Raw genomic sequence first — 26213 nt, 5'->3', positions numbered from 1 at the left:
CTTTTGCGAGCGGAACCCTAAGAAATATTCTTCGATGCAAATTTTGATGACCTGATGATAAATTGTGAAAAAAATAGTAGTTCCTTTATCCACGCACGGAAATGTGACCTAAATTGTGAATGCACTTATCAGGGCCTTTAAATACTACAGATAACAGGCAAAAATAACTAAGAAACGATGTTACATGTAATATTAAAAAGGAATTTAAAATAAGTCCAAAACACTATTTATTAAAAAGATCCAGTCAAATTAATCACGCCTTTATTCAATTCGACTAAAGTTCTAAATCCCAAGAGCTTTAACGCCAACCAATAATATGAGCAATAAATACCAATAGCCAATTAATACAACACCTACGTAAAGTGTTTGTCCGCACGTCCGCTGTTATCAGCTGACGCGCCGCTATCAGCGATGTGACGTCACTACAGTACGGACAGACAGCGACCCAGTTCCTTACAATAGGTGGGCGCTCCTACATCTAGGCATAGATCAAGGGAAGAACAGATATGGCATGTAGCTTTGATAGATGATAGGACCTACATTTAATAACTACATAGTTTTTTTTGGTATCGCCCGCCTAGATCGAATTGGAACCGGAAACACGTTAGCTCATGATTAAGGAATCCGTTATTGTTTGCATATCGAATCCACATAAAAACACGGTTCTCAACAATTATAACATATATTAGATGGTTATCCGACAGGATCGAGAGGGATACAGTTCAGTAGCTTTGCGAGCTTTCTGATACCTACAGTAAGGTGTGGGGAAATTTTGTTAATAGTTGTAAAGACATGAGTGGTTTTTGGTAACAACCAATCATGTCTTTTATTAAAATCTATATCTTGATAACATCTTTCGTCTTCTTCACGTCATCAGTCCAAATGTAGATTGTGCATTTATTTACGTTTTCATATTTTCTGCCGTTTCGACCCTGATTATACTTGAGTCATCCATTTTTTGACCCACAGTTAGTGATCATCTTGACAAGTTTGACAGGTCAGTTTGTAAAAATAATTTAATTTCAGAAAATAAATTCGACTGTTATGGAGGCCAGGTAAATTTCGCGAACCACGAACGAATAATCCTTTGATTGAAATTCTTATTGCTACATCCTGTTTTTTTAAGGTCACATAAATAGTTATAAGAGGATAAAGACTCATTTTATAAATTAAACTTAACTTTGTTTTGGTTTACAGGTTAAGCAACATGAATTCAAATGATTCAAATCCCTACTACCCTACTGCGAAAGTAACTCTGTCTGTCTGTCTGTTACGCTTTCACGTCTAAACCACTGAACTGATTTTAGTGAAATTTAGTACAGAGATAGAATTGACCTTGAGAAAGAACATAGGATAGTTTTTATCCCGGACTTTTGAAGAGTTCTCCTGGAAACGTGATTTAACCGACCTCGACGCGGGTGACCCGCGTATATAAATAAATATTATTTTATACACTCGTATTTCTAATAAGAGTGGTAGCGAACGGCGTTTCAACGTTTCTTCTCAGGGTTGTCAGAAATGACTACTGTGAACTCAAAAAAAGTATTCATATATTATTACTACTTTTTTTTTACTTTCTCTTAAATTCGGTCCGAACCCTTTCTTCCAAGAAACACTTAATCGCTTATTAAATGCTCTGAGCAGCTTGAGTCTGAGTTTTCTACCTACCGCCGCATCTGATAACCTTACTCTTTGTTCCAGCAAGCTGCGGATGTCGATCAATGACTTCTATTAGCCGGCATTGCGAAGGTCTCGGCTGTAATATAATATAATCTGTGTCACTATAGCCATTATAATGGCGTTTCCGGACCTAAGGACCACGGTAAGGGTTATTTATTGACTTTATTATATTATTTATGAAGTCGAGTTTCAGGGTTGGTTACGCCTGTGTCTTGTACCCTATTATTTTGAACCTTTTGTTTTAAATACTTATGGAATATTCAGCAGTATACCATCTTGTTTTAATTAATACGATTTGTTTGTGCTCCAATCTCGGGACAAATATAATGATAAAAAGTCGGTCAAGTGTGAGTTGTACTTCTAACACCAAGGGTTCTATGAAAGTAGTGTAAGAAAATGGTTCAGTGACAAATTTATGACTGTAATAAATATAAAGATCGAAGTTAAGTAACGTTAACTCATTTCAATAGCTCTTATGCCTTCATCGGTTCAAAAGTAACGCCTGGAAGGAGAGAACATTCCGGTTTTACCATTGGAGTAGGAACATAGTCTTTGGATGATTTTGCCCATGCTAATCTAATATAAATCTAATATGACTCAATAAAAGCTTGTTTGTTGACATACTATTCTCATACTTAATATTTTGTCGCTTCGAGCGATTTCTTCAATTTTCAACGCTTAAAGAAATGCTACTTGTCAAATGCCATGGACCTACATTACTTCATACAAGATAAGCTTAATGTTATTTTATATTCGAAACTTTACAAGTTAATAATCACACTAACAACTTGCATAATTCTTTCCTTTACAAGACGTACAACAAAATAAATCTTGTAACGCTTATTGTGAGATAAAATTACCGTAATACTTAACTTCATAGGCATCAAGTTATTTATTTATCAAAGGGCGTATCAACTTGTAATTTATTTACAGTGTAAATCAAATTAATGACAACTTCCGTCGATTAGTTGCAGGAACTTATGTGCGCTGAAATGAAGGTGTGTGTACACTGATAGAAGTGTAATGCTCAGTCATACACAATATCACTTGAACGAACATTATGGAAAGTGCAGTTGTAAATATCTCTTGCGGAGTAACTTTATTGGTTGATCAATATCGGTAACGTAGGAGCCGGACTCGCAACACGGATTCCATATTCCAGATAGGCTAAAGAAAAAGAATGGAAAATAATTGGCAACTCATTAAACTTATGATCGTACCAACTGTTGTTCATAACCAGGACCCCCACTATAATTAAGTTTCGGATAATTACTGGTCTTCATAAGCATCTCACTTTTAACCGAAGGTGTCGTTACAAAATGGTAATTCGTACTTCTCTATTACACTGGGAGTAAAAAATACAAAATATGACTAAACCACGCCTACAATTTTTTACTACTTTCATTCGAATGTTTGGTCCTGAAACTGTGTACACTGAGACAAAAAATTAAAAGAGTGTATGTAACCAGTGTGTGTAATCAATAATGTCAATGTAGATGAACTATAATATCGGAAATTATATTGTCTAGGTGAAGGTAAAAGCTTAACGGGGCATAATAACAATGTACTACAGCGTTAGGTGCCTTGGTTTTGCGTTAGAAGGGTAACAAAGGTCAATGGATACTGCCATAAGTAATAATAGGGATACTTATCTATACTTCTATATCTATACTAATATATAAAGCTGAAGAGTTTGCTTGTTTGTTTGTTTGTTTGAACGCCTAATCTCAGGAACTACTGGTCCAAATTGAAAAATTATTTTTGTGTTGACCAGACCATTCATCGAGGAAGGATTTGGGCTATAAACCATCACGCTGCGACTAATAGGAGCGAAGATACAATGGAAAATGTGAAAAAAACAGGGCAGGTATAAATCATAACTAATATCTTCTACCCACGGGGACGAAGTCGCGGGCAACAGCTACTTAAAAATAAAAACCTGGGCATGTGCGGGTTGGAGTCGTGATACTGAGAGTTCCGTGCAACGAAGCTCACTTCTTATTATAATATCTTTCAATCAATGATAAAAAGTAAAAAAACGTTAAACGTTACGAAATATGAAAAAAAATACAATGAAACATGAATTAAAAAAATGTAATATTAGGAACATATTAAAAAATGAAAATTTTAACACACTCTCTGCTACTTATAATGATAGTAGGATCTTAAAGTAAACAGACAGTTATGAAACGTGATAAAAGGTAGCATCTGTAACCATAAGATAATATAGATAAAACTAGTTCTTAGAGATGAACTGTGGAAGAAAGACGTAACATGGAAGAAAATAAAGAAGAAAACGATGAAAATAACGGTGCTTACACATATGATAAAGCTGTGGAACTAACAGGTACTTGTAACAATCATGAAAGTATGCGGGCTACACAATGAGTAGAAAAAGAATGTGACAAAGCAATTGAGATGTTTGGGTAAAGTGCCATCGATGTGTTAAGAAGGCTATAAGTGAATATTGATCAAACATGTAGGACTTGAGTTAGTAATACGACCTATGAAAGGATGACTGCTTTGGAAATTAGACGGTGAACAACACATAAAATATGGCTGGTTTGTAGAAGCCAGCCATATTAGCGTAGAGTAATTAAGATATACGATATTTGGTTAGGCTTATGACTTTATGAGACTGTCAAAAGCAATAAGGTTTTAATTTAAGCACATGAAATAAGATTTTATGGTAACATTTTATTGATCTAAAAGTGTTCTTATACATCTGCAATTTTATATTTTAATGCGATGTTTAAACTAAGACATTATTATTTAAACTCTCTTATCGAAATTATATGTATATGCGTCCCACTGATGGGCCTATTCCCATATAGGGAACATTTCATTGATCATTACATCAGCTCATTGCAGGTTGGCAATTTTAGGTTCCATTACTTGAAAAATATGTTACAACAAGTTTAAAATCGGCTGAATCGATTTTAATAACATTTAAATGGAGAGACATTAAAATCGTAGGTATTTAGTGTTTTTTTAAATCTATTTTTATTTCATGTTGCAGGTCACGGTTGTTACAACTACTTGCTGCTGATCGCCTGCAGCATCACAGCTTATGCCTTCGCTTTGGATGTCTTCGGCTTTGCGACCGTCGTGGCCGCCTCCAGCTGCGACCTGCAGCTGGGACTTCGGGAGATCGGGATATTAGTCTCAGCACCGTTTGCAGGTATCTTGATGTTTTAAGCCCTTTATTTTAAATACCTGTTACCGCTTAAGTTTACGTTGAAGTCATCGGGGCAACTGATACTTAACGACCTACAAGATAAAAGTTTAGTTCATCAAAGATTGCTAAAACGCCCCTGATTAAGTAATCGATATCCTTTTTCAATTCGCTTTCATTTGAGTACCTATATTTGCAGACATATATTTTATCACCCCCACAACTTCTCAATGGCTCCACCGATTACCGACCCATATTAAAAAGGCTAAAGTATATAAATATTTTTAAGCAATTAAATTCATGCTTCGCGAGGGTTTTACAAAAGCTTAATTCATATGCTCAATGACAAACAGACTCAAGACAAGCTTGCGTGGAGCACACAAATGAGCATGGCTTATTGACCTCAACCACTTGGCTATCATGCAATCGCCGATATCTTACTGGTGTTGTTCCAGGAGTCCTGTTCGCCTTTCCCTGGGGTTTCTACGCGGACACTTGTGGCAGGCGCCGCGCCCTGGTGGTGTCCACGGCCGTGGGGTTCGTCTTCGCAGCAGTCAGCACTCTCGCCAACAGCTGGCAGCTCATGCTCGTCCTCAAGCTTATTGGATGCAGTTTGTATGTATTCTTAGTTTTTATTTAGATTTTATAATCTCTTAAACTCTCTTAATTCTGCATTAGGGCATTCAAGCCCTTATAACTGTTGTGCTTACAATAAGGGTGAAGATGAATTATGAGGGTGGAAATAAAAAATAAAAACTTGTAGGTCCATGACCATATCAAGCGGCACTTTTAACAATTTTCTGCTATGGTTCGTGCACGAACTGGGGGAATAAATGTTTCGAAACTTAAACAAAATTTAATCCGGTGAAATAGTCAAAGCAAGCTTTTTAGGCTTAGATCAGTTAAAAATACTCACATGCACAAAAATCAACATTAGTTTGCAACAAGTCGTGCACTCGTATATAGCTGTTCCTATTTCCTATTTTCTGCAACAAAAGATTAGAAGATGAACGCCTCAAAACAACATTTTGTGCAAGCATTTTGTCAGCGATGTCAGCATGACAACTAAATCCAATTTGAATACAAAATCTATTTGATAGGAAGCCTGAAATATTTACAATTTTATAGCGGCCATAACGCAATAAATATGAGCAATAACATTGAGAATGCAATTTAACACATGCCAGATGTGCTGGTATTAAAATTCTTTGTACTTTTTAATTTTTCTAACACATTAGTGGCAAATGTAGAAGGGTAGATTTTCCACTAAACCGAAATTGGAAACCCAAAGTAAAATGAGGTGATCAAAGTTTAATGAAATGAAACATTTTTTGTAAGTAGGATATAATTATCCACACTTTTACGTCTTTTTTGAGAATACTGGAGTTGAGATTTTCTATTTGGCTACAATTGTATAAACGAATGCAGATTATTTCTTTGGACTGACGTTTGGAGAAAAGTTTGATCCGAGCGTTCCTGTGCCAACAAGCGGCATACATGTCGACTAGCTTTTATCTAGATTTTGGAGGGGGTCCCACAACCCTTACCCAACACACAACATAACCACTTTAAATCTTACCTATATGGGAAGAGGCCTGTACCCACTGTGCCCGGCAGTGAGACTGGCCTACTAGTCGCTATATCAGGGAACCTTTTCGACTTCTCATCCTCACGTGTCCAATTAGAAGGCATATCAAATACATCACGACACTTTCGCATGTATTTTTATTTCACGCCGATAAGTTCTAATTTTAGTGCTTAATCTTTATCGTTATTCTTATAGTAATCAGCATTTATGATCACATTTTATTTCAATGATAAAACGTCATAAAATATGTCCGATGAGCAGTGACATACAACATTTGAGACTGAAAGTTTATGTTTGAGTTGACGTATTGACAGAAAAAACGTAACATTACTAACATCTGGATAATTAAAACAGGGAAAAGCAATAGAATAGCAAAAGCAGAATATTTTTGAAACCTTCTGCGACACAAGGCTCAAACACCTTAGAATCAATACGTATTAAAATAAAATACGGTATTTAATTAGTTATGTTATAAATCCCTACTAATATTATAAATACGAAAGTAACCGTCTGTCTGTCTGTTACGCTTTCACGTCTAAATCACTGAACTGGTACTACTTTCAATGAAATTTGGTACAGATATACAGTTGACATTGAGAAAGAGCATAGGATAGTTTTTATCCGGGACTTTTAAAGAGTTCTCTTGGAAATGCGATATAACCGACATAGACGCGGGTGAAGCCGCGGGCGAAAAGCTGGTAATGACTATAAAGCAGTTGAATATTACTTTTTTTATTAAAGCAGTGATATAGCCTTTGGACCGACATATCAAAAGTCTTCGATTCGAATACTAGAACGAAATTAGGTCTTTTAGAATTCATGTTCATAATTATTCGTGTTTCGGAAGGCACGTTAAATTGTGGGTCCCGGCTGTTATTCCTACATCTTTGACAGTCGTTACAAGGTAGTCAGAAGCTTGAAAAGTCTGACAGCCAGTCTAACCAAGGAGTATCGTGTGGCCAAGTTAACTGGGTTGAGGAGGTCAGAAAGGCAGTCGTTCCTTGTAAAACACTGGTACTTAGCTGAAGCTGGTTGGACTGGTAGCCGACCCCAACATAGTTGGGAAAAGGCTAGGCCAATGATGATGAATTATCACTTGGTAAAAAAGTTGAAATCATCGTGAGCTAACCAGCACAGTTCAGAATTATCGCCTAGGTCTACGGGAAAAAGAATTCTACTACAACTTTATCTTTAATATCTGAGAGAGTTCCGTTTCCCATTGCATCTAATTTCCAAGCTATGTTTGATTGCCTAACAGATTTAGGACAAAAAATACTTTATACCGCATAACTTCAAAGGGTTTACGACACTCCATTACAATACTATTACTTTCAATATTATGGGCGTAGGCCGCCAAACTTTCAATGGAAACCTATTTATCCTCAGCGATCTTAATAGGCATAAAATAGGCAATAGAAACCATTGAACTCCATCCGCCTTTAATCAGTATTAATAGTCGTTAATGTATTAAGTTATTTAGGAGCACGTATCAAGTATTAATGATTATAATTCAGCTATTGATTGTTTTAAATATATCACACAATAAGATTGACTGGCCCGTTACTGTCCGTTCGTCTAGTGGTTAGACGTCCTGACTGGCGTATCGAAGGCCGCGGGTTCGATTCCCACCCAGGACAAATGTTTGTGTGATGAGCACGAACTTTGTGTTCTGAGTCTGGGAATATTTTATATAATTTGTAAGTAGAAATGTATATGCATGTTTGTTAGTTGTCTAGTATTCATATTACAAGTTTTACTTTGTTTGAGGCTAGATGGCGTTGTACAAAATTGTGGAAATATTTAAAAAGATCATGCTAGTCTACGTTTTACAGTCTGACGACAAAAATACTCAGGAATAGATAACATAGTAAATGAAATAACATTCACACGTTTAATTTGATTAATACAAATCTTTAGAGTTAGAAAAAACCGCCGATTTTCGGTTCTTATCAAATTCGAATGATTGTTAATCATTGATAAAGTGTAATAAGTTTAATATATCTAGAGATCAGAATTTATTACTTGATTTGAATATTTTGTATCGAGTGCATATCGTCATGTACCAATGATTATTACATCCGCCTTTGATGACGTAGGTGTGGTGTGATGATGGTGCTTTTTCGACTAATGTTTAAAACGATGACGTTTGTAAAGAAATTTCTGATTTATGTATCAGGATTATTAGGTATCCAGTGACTGTAAAGACGAAAAACAATAATAATTATGACTTGGATATGGGATTTAAAATGTTTTTTGACGTTTACAACGACTGTAACAAATTGAATAACGAAATTGTGGCGTCCTGGCTAAAGGCGAAAACCTCATACAACATACAACCAAAATAATGGAGAACTGCTTTTTTTGAGGGCATTTTTAAATGATCATCATTATTGTTGCAGTCGTCTGCTGGAGAAAGTCCTTTTGCAAGCGTTTTTATCCCCATGGACTTTCTTCTCCCCGCGGTTCGCTGAAACGTTGTCTTTCACCAGCTAAACCAGTAGAGTGCATCATCATTCCCTTGTAATAGTAATCCCGGGTTGAGAGCAACGTAACTTGAAGATCCTTTGTTTCTCATACAAACGAAAACATTTGACTAATTGATAAGTTGTTAATAAAATTATTCCAGTTCAACAGCAAGTTTCACCCTGAGCATGACAATTCTAGGAGAATGTACAGGAACAGCTCACCGGAGCCAGTTCCTGCTCATCATGAACGCCTTCAACATAGCTTCCGAGTTCGTTGCCTTTAGTAAGAATGTATATAGATGTTACAGTTATAAGAAACTTTATTTGACGAATAGCGGGCGGTTATGGAGAATGTATTAATAGTATCAAAAGTCTTACTTCAAGAGATCACAGTAGAGTTAAATTACCAATTAAGTTTTTCTAAGACTCTGGTATCTTCTTATTCTGGTCACCAACACCCTGTATATATTATGGTCGCATTCGAAGGCACTTAATACAAGCTTTGCTATGTTGAGACTAGATGGCGTTGTGTGAAAGCTGTGGAATGTTTTAGGAGTTAAGCTAAAGTTTTATGTTACTGGTATTAATGATGAGCTATGATGATTTCTACAGGCTGATAGTAGGTATACAGGACTGATAAATTGTAGACATGACTATGATAATTATCGATACTGATAATTGGCATGATCAAAAAAATAATCTTTTTTCAAAAATTATTTTTCATCCGGTGGCAAACGACAAATTGCAATCTAATTCTTAATTCTGACCAGAGTTAAAATTCACCACTTTTCAAACGATCACTGACCTTAACTATAATTTCCATTTTTCCAGGTTTAGCCTATTTAATCCTACCTCTGAGCTTCAAATTCTCCCTCCCCTGGATGGGGATCACCTTCAGACCCTGGAGGCTGTACACCCTGGTGATGGCGTTACCCCTGGGTGTTGCTGCTCTCTTCTTTTTGTACCTGAGTGAGAGTCCCAAGTATTTAGCCAGTTGCGGAGAATATAGTAAGGCTTTGAAAGTGCTCAAGCGCATGTATAAGATTAATGGTGGGAAGAACGATGGCTTCCCGGTAAGAATATTACGATATTTTTTTTACTGTGTATGTTTTTTTATCTTGATTTATTTAAGAGTAGTAGAGCTAGAGAACTTAGGAAACCGTAAAGCTGTCTGCTTATTTTTTGTGACGTTCATAAAGTTCTGCTTAATTTCGATTATAATGACCAATCACATCGTCACAACAAAAAAACTTAATTCCAACTTCATTTTGTATTTAACGTTCATGCTCAATATTTGACTTTGACGGTGGCTGAAACCTTTTTTTTGGCACATCATATCAATGACGTCCAATAAACACATAATATCACGTGTATGTCTCGTGCGAGACATAACATATAAGATAAAACCTAGACGCTAATAAAAACATATCAATTAGAAAAGTACCTACTTACTCAAAATGCCTATAATAAATCACATGACCTTGTTAATATAAGCATTATTATAATACTAATAAGTAGATACTTCATGTTATCATTGGTTGCATAAGCAGCTAATTAGAAGATTATCACAATCGAAATTACGTTATAGAAAATGGTATAGTCATATCCGTGATGCAAGACAATTAATATTTAAGGTAAGACGATTCTGATGTCTATAGTAAATGTTTTGACTGCATGGTTAGTCGAGTGGTCAAGTTTTTAGGCCAGTGCCTAGGGGCCCACTATGACCAGGGGCCCACCACCAAAGTGAAAAAAATCTAAAAAAAAGCTTGATAAATTTTTCACTGAATGAAAATAACTTGAACTAAGGGGCCCACACTCCCTTGTTGCCTCGGGGCCTCTGGGCCCCTAGATCCGGCTCTGGTCGCAGTGGGTTTGATTCCGACGTAGGCGAAGCATTTGCAAGTTTGGTCCTCGTTGTGCATATGACTTGAATGTTTGTGAAAATCCCCGCGACACGAGAATTAAATTCTTCATTACGGGAGTGGTTTATTAAAAACGGATTTTCTAATCCGCGTAAAAACTATCAAAGATAATTTACTTTTAGTATTCTGTGGGCGCCTGATTATTAAATTACATTCTAATTGCATTCAAAAAGATTGCTATCTCATATTCCACAGGTACAAAAGTCAGACTTTGTTTAGTTTAGATATGACCCTTATTATTCTTTTTTTTTATAAAAATAACTTCTTTTATATCCCTTAGTCCCAGCCATGCTAGTTGTAAGCTATATTCCAGTAAAAGATCACTGAATCGAAAATTAGCGCGGTATGTTTCTTCCAACCTAACTCATGACGCTTCGAATGAGCTGTCAAGAACCATGATCTAAACGTGTTTGCCATTTGTAAAACATTTCAGGTGAAGCACATACTGCCAACAGATGTCTCTACGAAGCCGGACAGTTCATTTTGGAAGACCATCGCACATCACACTGTACCGATGTTCAAGCCACCTTTGCTCTGGAGGACGATACAACTCTTTTTCTTATTAGCGCTGTGTTGTAGTGTGTTAGTATCTTCAGCCAAGTCAATTCACAATGGACTATTTTTAACCCCAGACAAGACTCGAACTCAACTCACTCATCTCCTCAACTCAGCTACTGAGTTATTGATCAAGAGCTTTTCCATTGTTACAAATATAATAGACTTCGTAGCGCATACTGGCATTAAGTAATAAAGCTTCAATTATTGTTTCCAGAAATAATGTCATCGTGATGTGGTTCCCTACTATGGTGAACATCTTCTTCAACTCTTTCAATGGAGAACAGACGGCGGATCTCACCTTTTGCGAGAGAATGTTTCAAAGCGGCAATACCACTGAAGTTGCGAGTACTTCAGAAACTGTATGTACTCACATTTGTAGTTTTTGTTATAATTTTGTATCTTTTCTTCTTTTCACTAACAAACCAAGCGTTTTTTTAAGAAGCAACTTTGCCCTTGGCATTGCTGTAGACTAATGCAATATATATAAAACTTATCATCTTATCATATCATTATCATCCTAGCCTTTTCCTAACTATATTAAAGTCCCCTTCCAGTCTAACAGGCTACTGTTATGTACCATTGTTTACAAGGAGCGACTGCCTATCTGACCCCCTCAACCCAGTTACCTACCGACACGATAGGTACTCCTTAGTAAGAATGGTTATCAGTGTTTCTAGCTTCTAATTACCCATAACAACTGTCAAAGATATATAAATAGCCGGGACCCACAATTAACGTACCACCCGTAACACAGAGGAACGCGTTATGACATAGATGGACACCCATCCGCGGACCGACTGTATCAATGGTAGTTCAACCTGTTATCGAGCAACTTGCGCAGTTATAGGTATACCTTAGCTACGAGCTCCTCCCATATTCAATTCATCATGCATAACCAGTTTTAACGTTACAGTACAGATGCAACGAAAGTATATCAACGAACACCCTCTACTCCGGGATGCTGTGCGGGATCTTTTTCTTCATCCTCAACTTGAGTGTCGCTAGGATCGCCTCCCGGCCCCGTCTGGTCCTCGCCGCCATCCTGGCTGTGGCTGGGGTCAGTGTGATCCTGGTGAACTTGAGAGAGCCTATCGCAAACATGGTGTTCTTTTGCCTGGTGCAAGTAACGGCTCTAGGGATTGGTTGCGTAGCGTCCTATTTTGTGGATCTTTATCCGACTCATAACAGGTATAATAAAAACTATTTACATACTTTATACTCATACAGTTTAGTTTTATTTTGTAAAGGGTTTTAGGTCAGATGGAATAAATACACGTGCTGATGGTAAAATTTACGTATATTTTATCACTTGTCCACACTTTACACTTCACAGTACTTATCTGTTCCAAAATGCGACAACCACTCCCCCTTGCTAAACTAACGTCAATCCGTTATATTCAATTTTCCCTCTCCCATTTTAAGTTGACAACTGACAAAATGTAACTTCCGCTGGCGCCAGTTTAGCATTCAATTATTGTTAAATAATTGTTATTTACTTTATTTAATAAATAGAAATGGTAAAAATATTGAATATATTGAGCTAATATAATTTAACAATAAATAGGATTTAATAAAACATTAAAACACTAAAATAATATAATTTCCGGTATGTATAATAAACTTAAAAAAATAAAAGGTTGTTCCTGACTGCTTTAATTTTAAATATTAAACAACTTGTACCTTACAGCTCGGCCATCCTGTTTTAAGCGAGTCCCTTCGCTTTATTAAGAATGAGATATATAATTTGTTTCTTGTATGATCCAAATTCAAAATTTTAATTTGAATAAATGATCTGATTTGATAATTTATGATAATTATAACATACATAATATGACAAATTATTATAGTAGTAACTTATGAATTTATGATTTATAACATGCACAATTACACAATAATATGTGTGATAATTGATTACACTGATGAATTACAATTCTTTTATTATAACTATTCGAATTTAACACACAATGATCACACTTATTAACCGACGATTATATGTAATTTCAAGAATTCGGGAAATAATCATTATAAAGTATGTTTAGACTCACATTTGCTCATTCTCACTAGAATGATCATTTTGAGACGAATCTGACTCGAAATCTCTGTTAAAATTCATCCATGGTTGAATTTTGTCGATGGCAACTATAGCTTCGTATTTTCTGCCATTTTTACGAGTTAGAGGTGTATCCTCGATCATAAACCTATCATTTGGAAGTAATTTTATTATACGATACGGCCCCTGGAATTTAACAGTAAGTTTCTGCGACTTGCCGTCATGAGGCACATGCCTTGCTACCCGTACTAGGTCGCCTTCCTTATATTGTGTGGAAATTTTTCTATGCCTATTGTACCTAGCAGAATCTTTCAACTGTTGTCCTTTCATCTTCTCTCCTGCGTCTTGTCGTACCTCTTCCATTTCTTCAACCGGGACCTTGTTGAGTGTCTCGTGGATGATATCATTTAATTTACCATCTGTTCTACTGATTATATTAAACCCAAATAGTAGTTCTGATGGGCTCTTCTGTGTTATTTTGTGTTTTGTGGTATTAATACCAACCTGTATATCTGTAACGTATTCATCCCAAGACTTGTCATTTCCATGGCTAGAGGTTGATAAAGCATCTAAGATCGTCCTATTATATCTCTCGACCTGTCCGTTAGCCCTGGGCGTAGCAACGGCATTTTGGATATGCTTAATACCATAGGATTTAACAAAATCTTGAAATGTCTTGCTCGTGAAACTCGTGCCCTTGTCAGTAATCAGACGTACTGGAGCTCCAAAATAACTCACATGTTGCCTCAGTACCTTCACTGAAGTCACGGACTTGGTGTTTCTAACTGGATTTATACTGACATATTTGGTAAATCCGTCTACTATTATCAGTAGGTAACAGTTACCTCTCTTGCTCTTCACGAAAGGTCCCAAATGGTCTGCGTGGATAGTGTGGAAGGGTGTACTGACTTTTTCTATAGGGTGTAATTCGCCCTCTTGCTTACCTCCAGGCGTTTTGTGGTAAGCGCACTCCAAACAAGACGAAACATATTTTTTTACAAACCTCCGCATTTTCTGAAACCAGTAATGCTCCTTGATGCGTTGTAGAGTTTTCTCGAACCCATAATGACCAATGTCGTCATGGTTCATTTTAAGGATCTGCCATCGGACGCCACGTGGAACTACCCATTTTAGCTCATCTCCAACGACACGAAAGACTTTATCATTCTTCAACTTATAGTTTTTATGTACATCAACAGCTTCCACAGTAGAGGGGTCTAATAGAATTTCTTTTATTTTCTTAACTTCTTCATCGGCAGACTGAACCGTAGAAATCCAATCTTGGTCAGTTTGCTGTATCGGTAAGACGTCTAGAATGTGTTCTTCAGTTACTGGGTTATCCACGGCATTTCTGCTGAGGGCATCCGCGTGTGTCATTTTAGTTCCGGGACGGTACTCTATAGTGCAGTCATATTCTTGGAGTTGAACCCACCATCGAGAGATACGTGGTATGAGGTCCCGTTTAACTAGTGTTGATCTGAGTGCATTGCAGTCTGTTAATATTTTAAATGAAATACCTACGAGATAGACTCTAAAACGACTTAATGAAGCAATTACTGCTAACGTTTCGAGCTCGTATGAGTGCATCTTGCGTTCATCAATGGTAGTTTTACGACTGAAATAAGATACGGGTTGTAGTATACCTCTCTCATTGCGTTGTAGCAGTATCCCGGCCAGGCCTTCTTTACAAGCGTCGGTATGCAATTCTGTTTCAGACTTAGGGTCGTATAGAGCCAGTATTGGCCTGCTCACAAGTAGATCCTTTACTTTCATAAACGCTTGCTCGTGTTCATCGGTCCAAGTCCATTGCATATTCTTCTTGAGCAGGTCTGTTAATGGTGTGGTAATCACAGCATATCCCTTAATGAAACGCCTAAAAAATCCAGAGAGACCAAGGAATTGCCGTACCTCATGCTGATTTGAAGGTCTTGGAAACTTAGAAACCGCCTCGACTTTTCTGATTCCGGGTTTAATACCATTAGCGCTCACATCAAATCCCAGAAAGTCTATAGAGTCTAAGAAGAAGTGACACTTACTTAGTTTTAATGTTAATCCACCTTGTCTGAGTAACTGGAGTACCTCTTCTAACCGTTTAATCCCTTCGATGAAATCTCTGGATGGAATAAGTATGTCATCCATGTACACAATCGCATATTTAATCTTGGCTTCCATCAGTATTTTATTAATGGTACGTTGGAAAACAGATGGTGCGTTCACTAGGCCAAAAGGCATGCGATTATATTCATATTGGCCATCGGGCGTAACGAACGCAGTCTTATGCCGAGACTCTTCGCAAATAGGAATTTGATAGTAGCCTGAGGCTAAATCTAATGACGTAAACAAGGTATTGCCTGCAAGAAGATCCAATTGATCCTCTACTCTAGGTATTGGATAGTGATCTTTCTTCGTTTTTCTGTTAAGAGCTCTATAGTCGATGCACAAACGCTTGTCACCCGTCTTTTTCTGGACCATAACTATGGGACTGGCATAAGGTGACGACGACTCCCGAATTATGTCATAGTCAAGCATCTCTTGAATCATGCCCCTTACCTGTGCTCTTTCAGCGTGTGACATTCGATACGGACGATAAACTACAGGGTCGGCATCGTTCAATTCGATCTTCATTTCAGCGACCGATGTATAACCCAAATCATGCAACCCGTTAGAAAAACAGTTGCCATACTTGTTGAGCAAATCTTGAAGTTGGTTGCGTTGCTCGACGTTTAAACTAGGGTTAAAGTTTACGGAGTTCTCCATGTCAGAGTCATTAAAGGACACACTAAACGAGTCTAAAGTTTTCTCTCTTGACACAATGTTCCTTTCTAACGAACGCGTAAGAAGATCGCCTTTTCCAATGGTCATGGGGTTAGATGTAACATTATAAAGCAAGATTGCGCCACGACCCTGCTTCACTTCGTATAGTCCAGGAAGTATATAGTATTCCTTACCCTCGGGGCCTCTTAACGCACCACTCACATAGACGTCACAGTCGATCTGCGTATTCGTAGTGACTTGAATTGCTCGAAGCATGTTTCCAGGAACTTCCGTGTCCCTCGAGGCTGATAAATTTATTTTATTTGGTGGTATTCTCCGAAAACTGACCTCATCTGGAGTTTTAATTATGAGGATATCAGGCCTTTCCGTGAAAGAATGGCCTAATAGAACAGGATGCACTAGAACATAATCTTCAACAACATACAAATCAATAGTTTCAATCAAGCCCTGAACTTCCACTAAAGTCACAGCTACACCAACAGGTCTAATGAGGCTAGCACCTATACCTCTGAGAATAGGTAAGTCTGATCGTACGATCACTTGAAGATTTAAGGCCTTGGCTACACTAGCCTTAATAAGAGAGCACTGACTACCTAAATCGACATGGCACGAAGTCATATATCCATTGACCTTTATATCTATTAAGTATTTGTTGATACCAGTATCCTCAGTGGATACTTCAGATACCTGTTTAGGCTTTTGATCGTTAGCCTGAGTCTTATTTTTGTCAGATTCGTTTACATTTTTATAATTATTCCTGCAGTTAGAAGTCTGGTGACCCAGGCGCTCACAGCTTGTGCATTTGACAAGAGGTTTATCGCATTTAAAACTTGGATGTCCAAGCTCATTACAATTAAAGCACTTTATATTTAAGTTTGGTGTGCTCGTACTTGGTCTAGATGAACCAGGGCGATTGGGTATGTTACTAATCTTTCGATCATATGGTTTTCGCGAAAAATCCTGAGACTCTCTATTCTGCCCACTTTTCACAGTTCTGAAATACTTTAATACTTGTTCTGGTCCATTGAATTGAGCTGCCTGAGCACCGACTTTTACTGCACGATCCTCTATTCCATACAAAAGGCAATCGACGGCCTGTCTACCTTGAATTTTACACCTATTTAACAAATTCATTTTTGCATAATAGTATTGCTCTAAAGATTCGCCATATTTTGCTCTTTTGCTAAGCATTTCAGTTAAGAGTTCAGCATAATCTTCTCTACATGGAAAAGATTCAATAAGTTTTCTTTTCCACTCCGACCACGTATGCAAAATCGAAGTGAGACCCTGATACCATGCTTTGGCTACTCCAGTTAATTTAGGAAGCGCATAGTGAATAATCTCTTTCTCCTCCCAGTCATAGATTTCGGCACATTGTTCAACTTTGGTTATCCAAGTCAATATATTTTGATTTTTTAATAGAGGGTCGAACTCCGGTATTACATTCGTGTTGAAAGACATTTTAGGTTTATTGTTACATTTAACTTTATCTAAAATGCTTAGAAACTGCTCCATTAAACTACTATCCGATCTCCTTGACCGTTTTCTCTTCCGTGGCGGAGATTCTTCTGCTGAATCTGATGATGTTGAGCTACGGCGACCCCTCCCCTTTGGTCGTGATACATGTCTTTTTTTCCTCCTATTCCAATCCTCGATTACACTTGAATGTTCGTGCTCATTCCTCGAGCGCTGAACATCGACCTCCCAGTCCAAAGTATTCAAATTATCAGTTACCTCAGGTATTTCTGCCAAAGAACATGCCTGCCTTTCTCCATGGCGTGCCAGACCTTCCCCTTGACTGGTCACAGTTTCATGAGAATATGTCAGCCCTTCCCCTTGACTGATCATACCTCCCGAATTCCTTAACCCTTGACCTCGGGTTTCCTCTCCCTGCCCATCACCTCGGGCTTTCTCATTAGAATCATCCATCACAATGTGATCTGGAACTTACAGATATAAATTTAGTACAATTCGTTGAATATTTAATATACTTTAGGTACACGACGATCAATCTTCCTCTTTATTTCGTAAAGTTCTTTAGGGATTTTTTTTTTTTTTTTTTTTTTTTAGTTTATTGATCAACAACACGCACAAGTTGTTACAGTTTGGATTGTATTGTCAGTTATTAGGTAATAAAATGAAAGTAAATAATTATGTAACTATAATAAATATGTAAGTATATTAAACATGTATTTCACAAGAACAGTAATTAAGTATACAAGTAGATTATTATTATTATTTATTATTATATGCGTGTGAGATGTTGATCCATAACTGCCCGTTTCCAAGTCGCTAGGCTTATAAGAAGAGTACAGGCAAATAAATTCTATAGAAAACTCCTTTTAAATCACACAAATCATCACATAATAAATATTTTATGTATATTTTATTATGTCTTTAATATGTGCATTATCATTAATATCATTACCATTGTAACAACTGATATTTGTTACTTTGAAACTCCTGTGTCACTATAATAGTATTAGACAACACCTTATTTTCAAATAACGGTAGTATAAAAATAAAGAAGCGAATTTAAAACAATTACATTACGTGGCCCATACGTATTTTATACTTTTAAATGGCAAAAAAAAAAAAAATAGTTCGTAATCTATAACGAGAATTATTTAAATGTATTCCTGTTACTTACAATAGTGACGTAAAAGAATTTCCTCAATTGGTCATTATTACCATAATAAGAACAACAAGAGTGTTTTCCGAGCCGTGAGCGTGACAAGAAAACGTGAAGTTTTCTTTTCGATCCCACTTCTGACCTAAAGGGTTTTAGGTCAGATGGAATAAATACACGTGCTGATGGTAAAATTTACGTATATTTTATCACTTGTCCACACTTTACACTTCACAGTACTTATCTGTTCCAAAATGCGACAACCACTCCCCCTTGCTAAACTAACGTCAATCCGTTATATTCAATTTTCCCCCTCCCATTTTAAGTTGACAACTGACAAAATGTAACTTCCGCTGGCGCCAGTTTAGCATTCAATTATTGTTAAATAATTGTTATTTACTTTATTTAATAAATAGAAATGGTAAAAATATTGAATATATTGAGCTAATATAATTTAACAATAAATAGGATTTAATAAAACATTAAAACACTAAAATAATATAATTTCCGGTATGTATAATAAACTTAAAAAAATAAAAGGTTGTTCCTGACTGCTTTAATTTTAAATATTAAACAACTTGTACCTTACATTTGTAAGGTGTAATTTGCGTCTTTTATTTTTCTGTAGAGGTTTTTTGGCGACCCCTTTTAATTGGATTAGAGAATTGCTAATAAATTTTAATCTGCTACGTGTAGCCTTGAAATAAAAATCGAACAAGTGAAATTAAAACCTGAAATAGCTGTAAAAAAACGAAAGAACAGTCTTTCAACAAAATACAAGAATCGTTTCAAAGGAAATTGTCGATCTTTTATTGAAGTAAAATGGCCTAAATTGTTAAAAATCGACCTTTATGTTTTTAGGGGCTTGGTGACCAGTTTAGGTATGATGGTGGCCAGGCTGGTCTCCTTCACTGGGGTCAACGTTTTGGGTAACGTCATCACAAACTATTGCGAGACTACCTTCTATTGTCTGTCTTCAATTGCCTTTTGTAAGTACCAGTTTTAATTTATGGAGGACAGCTGTTGTAGATGATAGGCGCAAAAAGTATCAATCCAGGGTGTCAGTATATAATTTTTTATCGAAATTGGTTAGGCATATATTTTCGCATTATATTAGTGTGATATCTTGTAAATTGCAAGACTCATTTTGCTAAAATGTGCCTTGACAAATATTTGTAAAACTTTTCTCTTGCTTGAAAAATATTATGTAGTTTTATTTCAATACCATAATTTCTTGTGTTATAACAGTAAAATTTCAAATAAAACTTGGATTGCTTTGTTTGTATCTCGCTCAGAGGTGAGTTGATTAATTTCTGAATAAGTAATATTTTCATTGCAGTTGGTGTCATCGTTTCACTTTTCCTGCCGTCGGACAGAAAAAATATAAAATGTGATAGCTAGGTCTTACTTTGCACTGGAGATATTTTTTTTTTAATAAATAAATGACGTGTTTTTACTTATTTTGGAATTTCATGACAATTTGTACCTGTAAATGATGTTCTTTTTTTGCTATGGTTTTCTATGCGTATGTTAGAAATTCCAACTTTGGAGGTTCCGAAGTCACCCCTTTTGGGATAGGTCCTGAGAATATGTACAGTACCAAACGTACCTACATCAAAATGCCATCAAGACCAATGGACTTGCACTGACAACATAAAAATCAATATATTTTTTTAATGTAATTTTTTCTGCATGACATAATAATTTTACCTAAACAAATACTTTGCTTAGGGTAGTGCCTACTATTTGGGCTAGATGGCGCTTTTTGCAGTCTAAGTTAAACACGCTTGGTCGATGTGCTAAGTTGCCTGTCTATCTGGTGAATTTGAAGGAAGACGAAAACGTTTGTCAAATTATCATTTCAATGCGTATGGTAAGTACGAAACGTCGTCCTCTAATGGCTCGGTAAGAGACTAGTGACATTGATTATAACAGATTATACATTGATTATACATTTTTCATTAAATATAGGGTCTAGTCCAAATATTTAAAGTCTAATATTGACCTAAAATGTTTAGATAATGTCTTCAAGAATGAATTTCGTGTCATATCAATTCCAAATTTATTAATTTAATGCTCGTTACTTAAGCAGTGTGCAGCTAAGGTGATTTGAAATACCAGAGACATTGACTGATTAAACAAAAACCAACATTACAGTTATATTATAACCTAGAAACATTTTGAAAGAGGTACTTAGGTACTTGGATAAGTAATAATAACAATAGAAACATTGATAAGGAAGTAAAGTAAATACTCGTTATTATAATTAGTAAGAAACTCACATGTATCGTTATCACGTTGTGTAATTAATATTTTGCGTAATATGGAAATTGCCTTCTGTGAAGATGATTCGCTCATATTGTGTTCGTAGATAGCATACGTCACGAATCCAAGTTTTGTGAAAAGATGTTATCATTCGTGCGTTCTTTCTCGGTTTTTCTTAAGGTAGATTTATGCATGGGCAGGAGGGACGCGTGGAACGTTCACCTGAAAGTTAATATAGTACAATCTAATACATAAAATTATTTTGTCACGGTGTCCGTAATTGAACTCCTCCGAAACGGTTCAGTCGATTCTCGTGAAATTTTGTGTGCGTATTGGGTAGGTGTGAGAATCATAAAACTCATCTTTTCATTCCCTAGAACTCATTTGTATGGCAAAACAACGTTTAATGGGACATGTCGTTATGCTATAAATATGTGCGCATTTGTGACTGTGGTAAGTAGTAATGCGCAAGTTAAAATTAAAAGACATATGATCTACATATGTATGATGCCCAAAACCTTATACTCTGTCCAGGCAACTTATATCGACATATCTTTGCTGAACGTTATAAAAGAGCGGCAGTAAGTAATTACTTCACTGCATGCCCTTTATCTTAATTGTCAGTGTCAATGATAAACACGTTTATTGGAAGGTAAATAAAAGCTTGTGAAAACACACTATTGTCACAAACGTGAGCTCAGAGTTTCAACTTCAGTGATTGCAGCTGCAAACTACGAATTCGGTCGACGACCTGGTTTAAAATAATACATTGTATAATCAAATGATAACAACTGATATTGTAAAAGGTGTTTTGAGTCCATGATCAAAAACATCTTGAGAATGAGAGATCACTCGAAGGGAAAGAATAAAACCTTCGGTGTTTTGAACGGGTCTCCAATCTTCTCGTCTTCCTAAATAAAAGGAATTGAGAAGCACTCCAGTTTTCTAAACTGATGAGTTTCTTGTCTTTATAGGTGTCGCGGGTTCCATCCTCGCGTAGGACAAGCATTAATTGTGTGATTCTCAAATGTTTGTCCTGAGTCTGGGTGCCTTTGTACTTGTGACTTGGATGTTTGTAGATCCTTCTTCAAACAAGATTAAATTGATCACTGCAGGAGTAGTTAAAAAAAAAACTACTTCGATGGCAATATTTTCACAGGAGCTTGAAACAAAAATTCGTGCTCCTAAAAGTGAAGTAGAGCAAAACTTTTTCGATTCACAGTTGACAAGACTTAACACTAGCATCTGTTCAGCAACAGTAGCAGAACAGGTAGTCGAACAAATAACTTCTGTAGATACTAGATAGTAATTTAGTCCAGTCATTCGACTAGGCACTTTATGATTTTCCATAAAATTGCACTATAATTTCAACGGTGACAATCTTTTAATTGTTCATGTTTGACTATTACGTCTGAAGTCTGATTAGTGACATATTTGTTATGACGATGCAAGATAATTTGTGGAAGCGGTAAAGCCATTTGTACTGTGTAGCACTTCTTGAATTTCAAACAAATGCACACTTGACGTTTCCTCAGTGCTGGTGAAACGGGAACTGTTTTAAAGCTCTTTTCAAGTTTCTCTGCTGTTTAAAAACTATTTTAGGGAATGCATCATTGAATTACATGGCAGTTCAATCTAAACTATACTGTAATTCGATAAAAAGAGAATATTTTTGGGGTTTTGTATCCAATGGGTGGAAATGGATCCCACATCACATAGGCTCAGCCGTCTGTTCGTCCGTCAGTCTGTCGGAGGTTGTATCTCATGAACTTTGATAGCGTGACTGAAATTTTCACAGATGATGTATGTCTGTTCCCGTTTAGAAACCAAAATTTGAACATTTCGTTTCCTGTAGCTTATTTTAAGTGCCGCGATTTCGACTCGCACTTGACCGGTTTTAAGATAATTTTATTTTTATAACTTTTCATTAAAGCATTTTTGTTGATTTAGTGGATGTCTAGACATATTTCCGCTGTGTGTACTCAGCTGTATTCTCACGACTGCAATGCAAATGCAGTATAGTAGAAATTATTGAAAATAAATGCTATACATATAATTGTTATGTTTTAAATGTATATTAATTATAAGCAAAAAGGATGTAGTATTTCAATCAGCTCATCTGTTGTCAAGTGATGAAGTGGAAAAATTAATGAATATTACAGATCTTAATTTTTCAGTAGCTTTTATTGCCTAAGCAGTTTTTCAGATTAGTTAATGAGGAAGGACAGGGAACGTAGCCTCAGTACTAGATTGTTTTGTTTCTACTTTTTGGGCACAGAACCCTCAAAATATATTTAATTTCTCAAATTGTTTCTCTTTTGTTCCTATCTTTTTGAATGGTCATGACAGAGTCTAAAAAACGTACAAAAGTGCTCGAAACAAAAAGAAAATATTTTGTAGTTTGTATTATAATAAATGTAATCTGTTGATTTTTTTACGTATTACGAGCTGGTTTTATTAGATTATACCATGTATCCACAATGACAGACCAGTGGATATTTCACCGATGTGCTCGTTCAACTCATTGTATGGGAGTGAAAAACGTGATCACTAAAGGACCAGCGTTTATGTAATCTATAAAATGTAGTTCTTATTAAAAAGAAGTACAAGTCTTGAAAACCATAATCATTACTTTTTTTTCCTAGCCTACTGTGTCCCACAGCTGGGCAAAGGCCTCTCCCAAATTCTTCCACGACTCTCTATTCTTGGCCGCATGGAACCAGCCTGCGTGGTAAGCGTTGAGGTCGTCTCGCCACCAAATTAATAATTACTACGACATCAAATTTCGTGCAAATCTTTTGTTATTGACTTTACTTACTAGAGTTAAGATAATGAGTAGTTTTACAAGGTTTCAACAGGTTCAAACATTTTCAGTAACTCTACAAATATATTCATATGCACAGGTGTACAAATTCGTAGTATGGTTATGATCGGGTTTGACATAGGTGATGGTATTATAACTGTCAAGGTTTCTCTGCACACGTGATAAGTATGTAAATTGTCTTCCGCGGTAAACTTTTGGATTCAAAGCTACTGCATATAGTCAGCTCAATATAGCTCATATTTGACTACATGTTCTATCCATTCGTGTGTATCCACGAATGCTTGTCTAGGTGTCTTTGTGGACGTGATTTAAATAATGAATTGATTGATTGATTGTGAAACCCCCGCGACACGCGATTAAACTTCTTTTTTTATTAGTAATACTGGCTAAAATTTATTTTGAATTGTCCAAAATATTAAGTAAGTACGAAAAAAATAATTTTATTTCAATAATATTAGTTGTTTTCTACGCCACGCTAATATAAGCTACTCAAAATACTAATCCTGCGCAAGCAAAGCCGCGGCCACAAGCTAGTTCAAGAATTAATGGTTAAGAACTTAAGACACTTGGAAGCAACACACAAATGTTCGAACTTTGTACACCTGCACTCTTGATATAATATGCCAAAAATGATTATCCAAGTACTTTCAACAGACAGATCTAAGCGCACCTGTAGATATCGTAATCTTAAGTCTTTTGTTCGGACAAACCCAAATCTTTTGGGATTTTCCCAATAACGGAAACTCTTTTCCAATTTTTTGACTTCCCAGTTACAAATCTAGATTCTAATTTAATGTTTGTAAATCTTTTTTAAAAATGAGTGTCTGAATATTGAAAAAAAAAACGTTTTTTCTGCATGCATATCAATATATACATACTTAAATTTTGTCTGTCTGCTTGTTCCAGCTAATCTCTGAAATAGCTGGACCGATTTTCAGCTAGTAGCAAATACATTTGCAAAGAACGTTACTACGATGTTAGTCGATCACGTTCTTTGCCACTCATCAAGATATGAAGTTATTTGTCTGTCTGTTTATCAAGACTGCGATGACTCGCGAAAATGGTTTTATTTAAATAATCGTCGACTTGTCCCGCCATCTACTACAGTGTACACACGATAACAATGTTTATATAAATGTTGTATCTTTATTTTTTATAATATTAGCTTAATAGCTTGTTATGACATTACACTGAATGATTTGACTTTAACTGTAGGTTATTAGAGTTCAATACAAAAAGGGTAAAAAATGAACTTTATTCTAAGCTCTGTTGTTTTCGTGTTCGTTCGTCTGTCATCAGCAGCTTGTATGTGAACCGTGATATTTAGGCAATTTTAGTTTTCATAAATGAGGCATTTGAGTGGTTTGGTCGGGCCGTAAAGAGGGGTGAGCAATTTTGTTTCGAACATTAAGTCTTTGAGCATTTATACGGAACTCGGGTAATAGTAACTCGGTGATGGAAGCGGGGTAAGGAGAAGCCTAAATGATTGAGCTGTTGTTAATATATTGTTAATTTATTTAAAGCTTTTTAAATGAAAATGTTACATTGAAATGAATTAAATTAAAATTTTAGATTTTAATTAAAATTTTAGATTTTAGTTCCCGACGTTTCGAAACCTTTGCAGGTATCATGGTCACGGGCAGACTGAGATGGCGTTGGTCTTGACAGAAGATGTTGCTCGTTCTACCTTCATATTTTAATTAATTATTTGTGGTCCGACCTACGCAGTATGAGCTCACTGTGTCTTGATGTCTTGCAGCGCTGCTCTTGGGTTTGGCCTTGACAAAATGAAGCTAGAGCGCAAGGCGGCGACTGAGAAAGCAGTATGCCATGAAAGGGTTTGATCTCCTTGCATGTGGCTAAAGTGCATGAAACTGAGAGATAACATGGCTGCACAGGCGCGTAATGTGACAGTGACTTAGATTAGATTAGGTTGTAAGTTTTATATTCCATTACGTAAAGATACATAATATCTTAACCCCTGCCAACAAATTGTTAAGTCATAACTATAAATGACGTTCACAATCATTGTAAGTAAAAAAAGGTGTTTTGTTTGTATATTTAAAATCTATACTCTATACTAATATATAAAGCTGAAGAGATTGTTTGTTTGTTTGAACGCGCTAATCTTAGGAACTATTGGTCCAAATTGAAAAATTATTTTTGTGTTGAATAGATTATACATCGAGGAAGATAGAACGATACATAAGAGCTAAGATACAATGAAAATTGTGAAAAATACCGGGCAGGTATACCTAAATCATAACTTATATCCTCTA

At 36.2% G+C, this 26213-nt stretch overlaps 1 protein-coding gene across 1 annotated transcript; it reads left to right on the top strand.

Annotated features, from left to right (window-relative positions):
• Nucleotides 1-3764: 3764 nt before the first annotated feature.
• Nucleotides 3765-20305, top strand: LOC113493384 (synaptic vesicle glycoprotein 2B-like). The gene is made up of 10 exons (XM_026871342.1): nt 3765-4027; nt 4700-4861; nt 5311-5470; nt 9070-9191; nt 9740-9981; nt 11267-11415; nt 11606-11750; nt 12305-12579; nt 19707-19834; nt 20185-20305. The coding sequence occupies exons 1-10, from the start codon at nt 3955-3957 to the stop codon at nt 20244-20246; spliced, it is 1518 nt and encodes a 505-aa protein (XP_026727143.1). The 5' UTR covers nt 3765-3954; the 3' UTR covers nt 20247-20305.
• Nucleotides 20306-26213: the final 5908 nt, after the last annotated feature.

This window comes from Trichoplusia ni, chromosome 4 (genome assembly GCF_003590095.1).
Source record: "Trichoplusia ni isolate ovarian cell line Hi5 chromosome 4, tn1, whole genome shotgun sequence".
Taxonomy (NCBI): domain Eukaryota; kingdom Metazoa; phylum Arthropoda; class Insecta; order Lepidoptera; family Noctuidae; genus Trichoplusia; species Trichoplusia ni.
The sequence above is the reverse complement of the archived record's forward strand: the minus strand, read 5'-3'. Positions and strand labels throughout refer to the sequence as shown.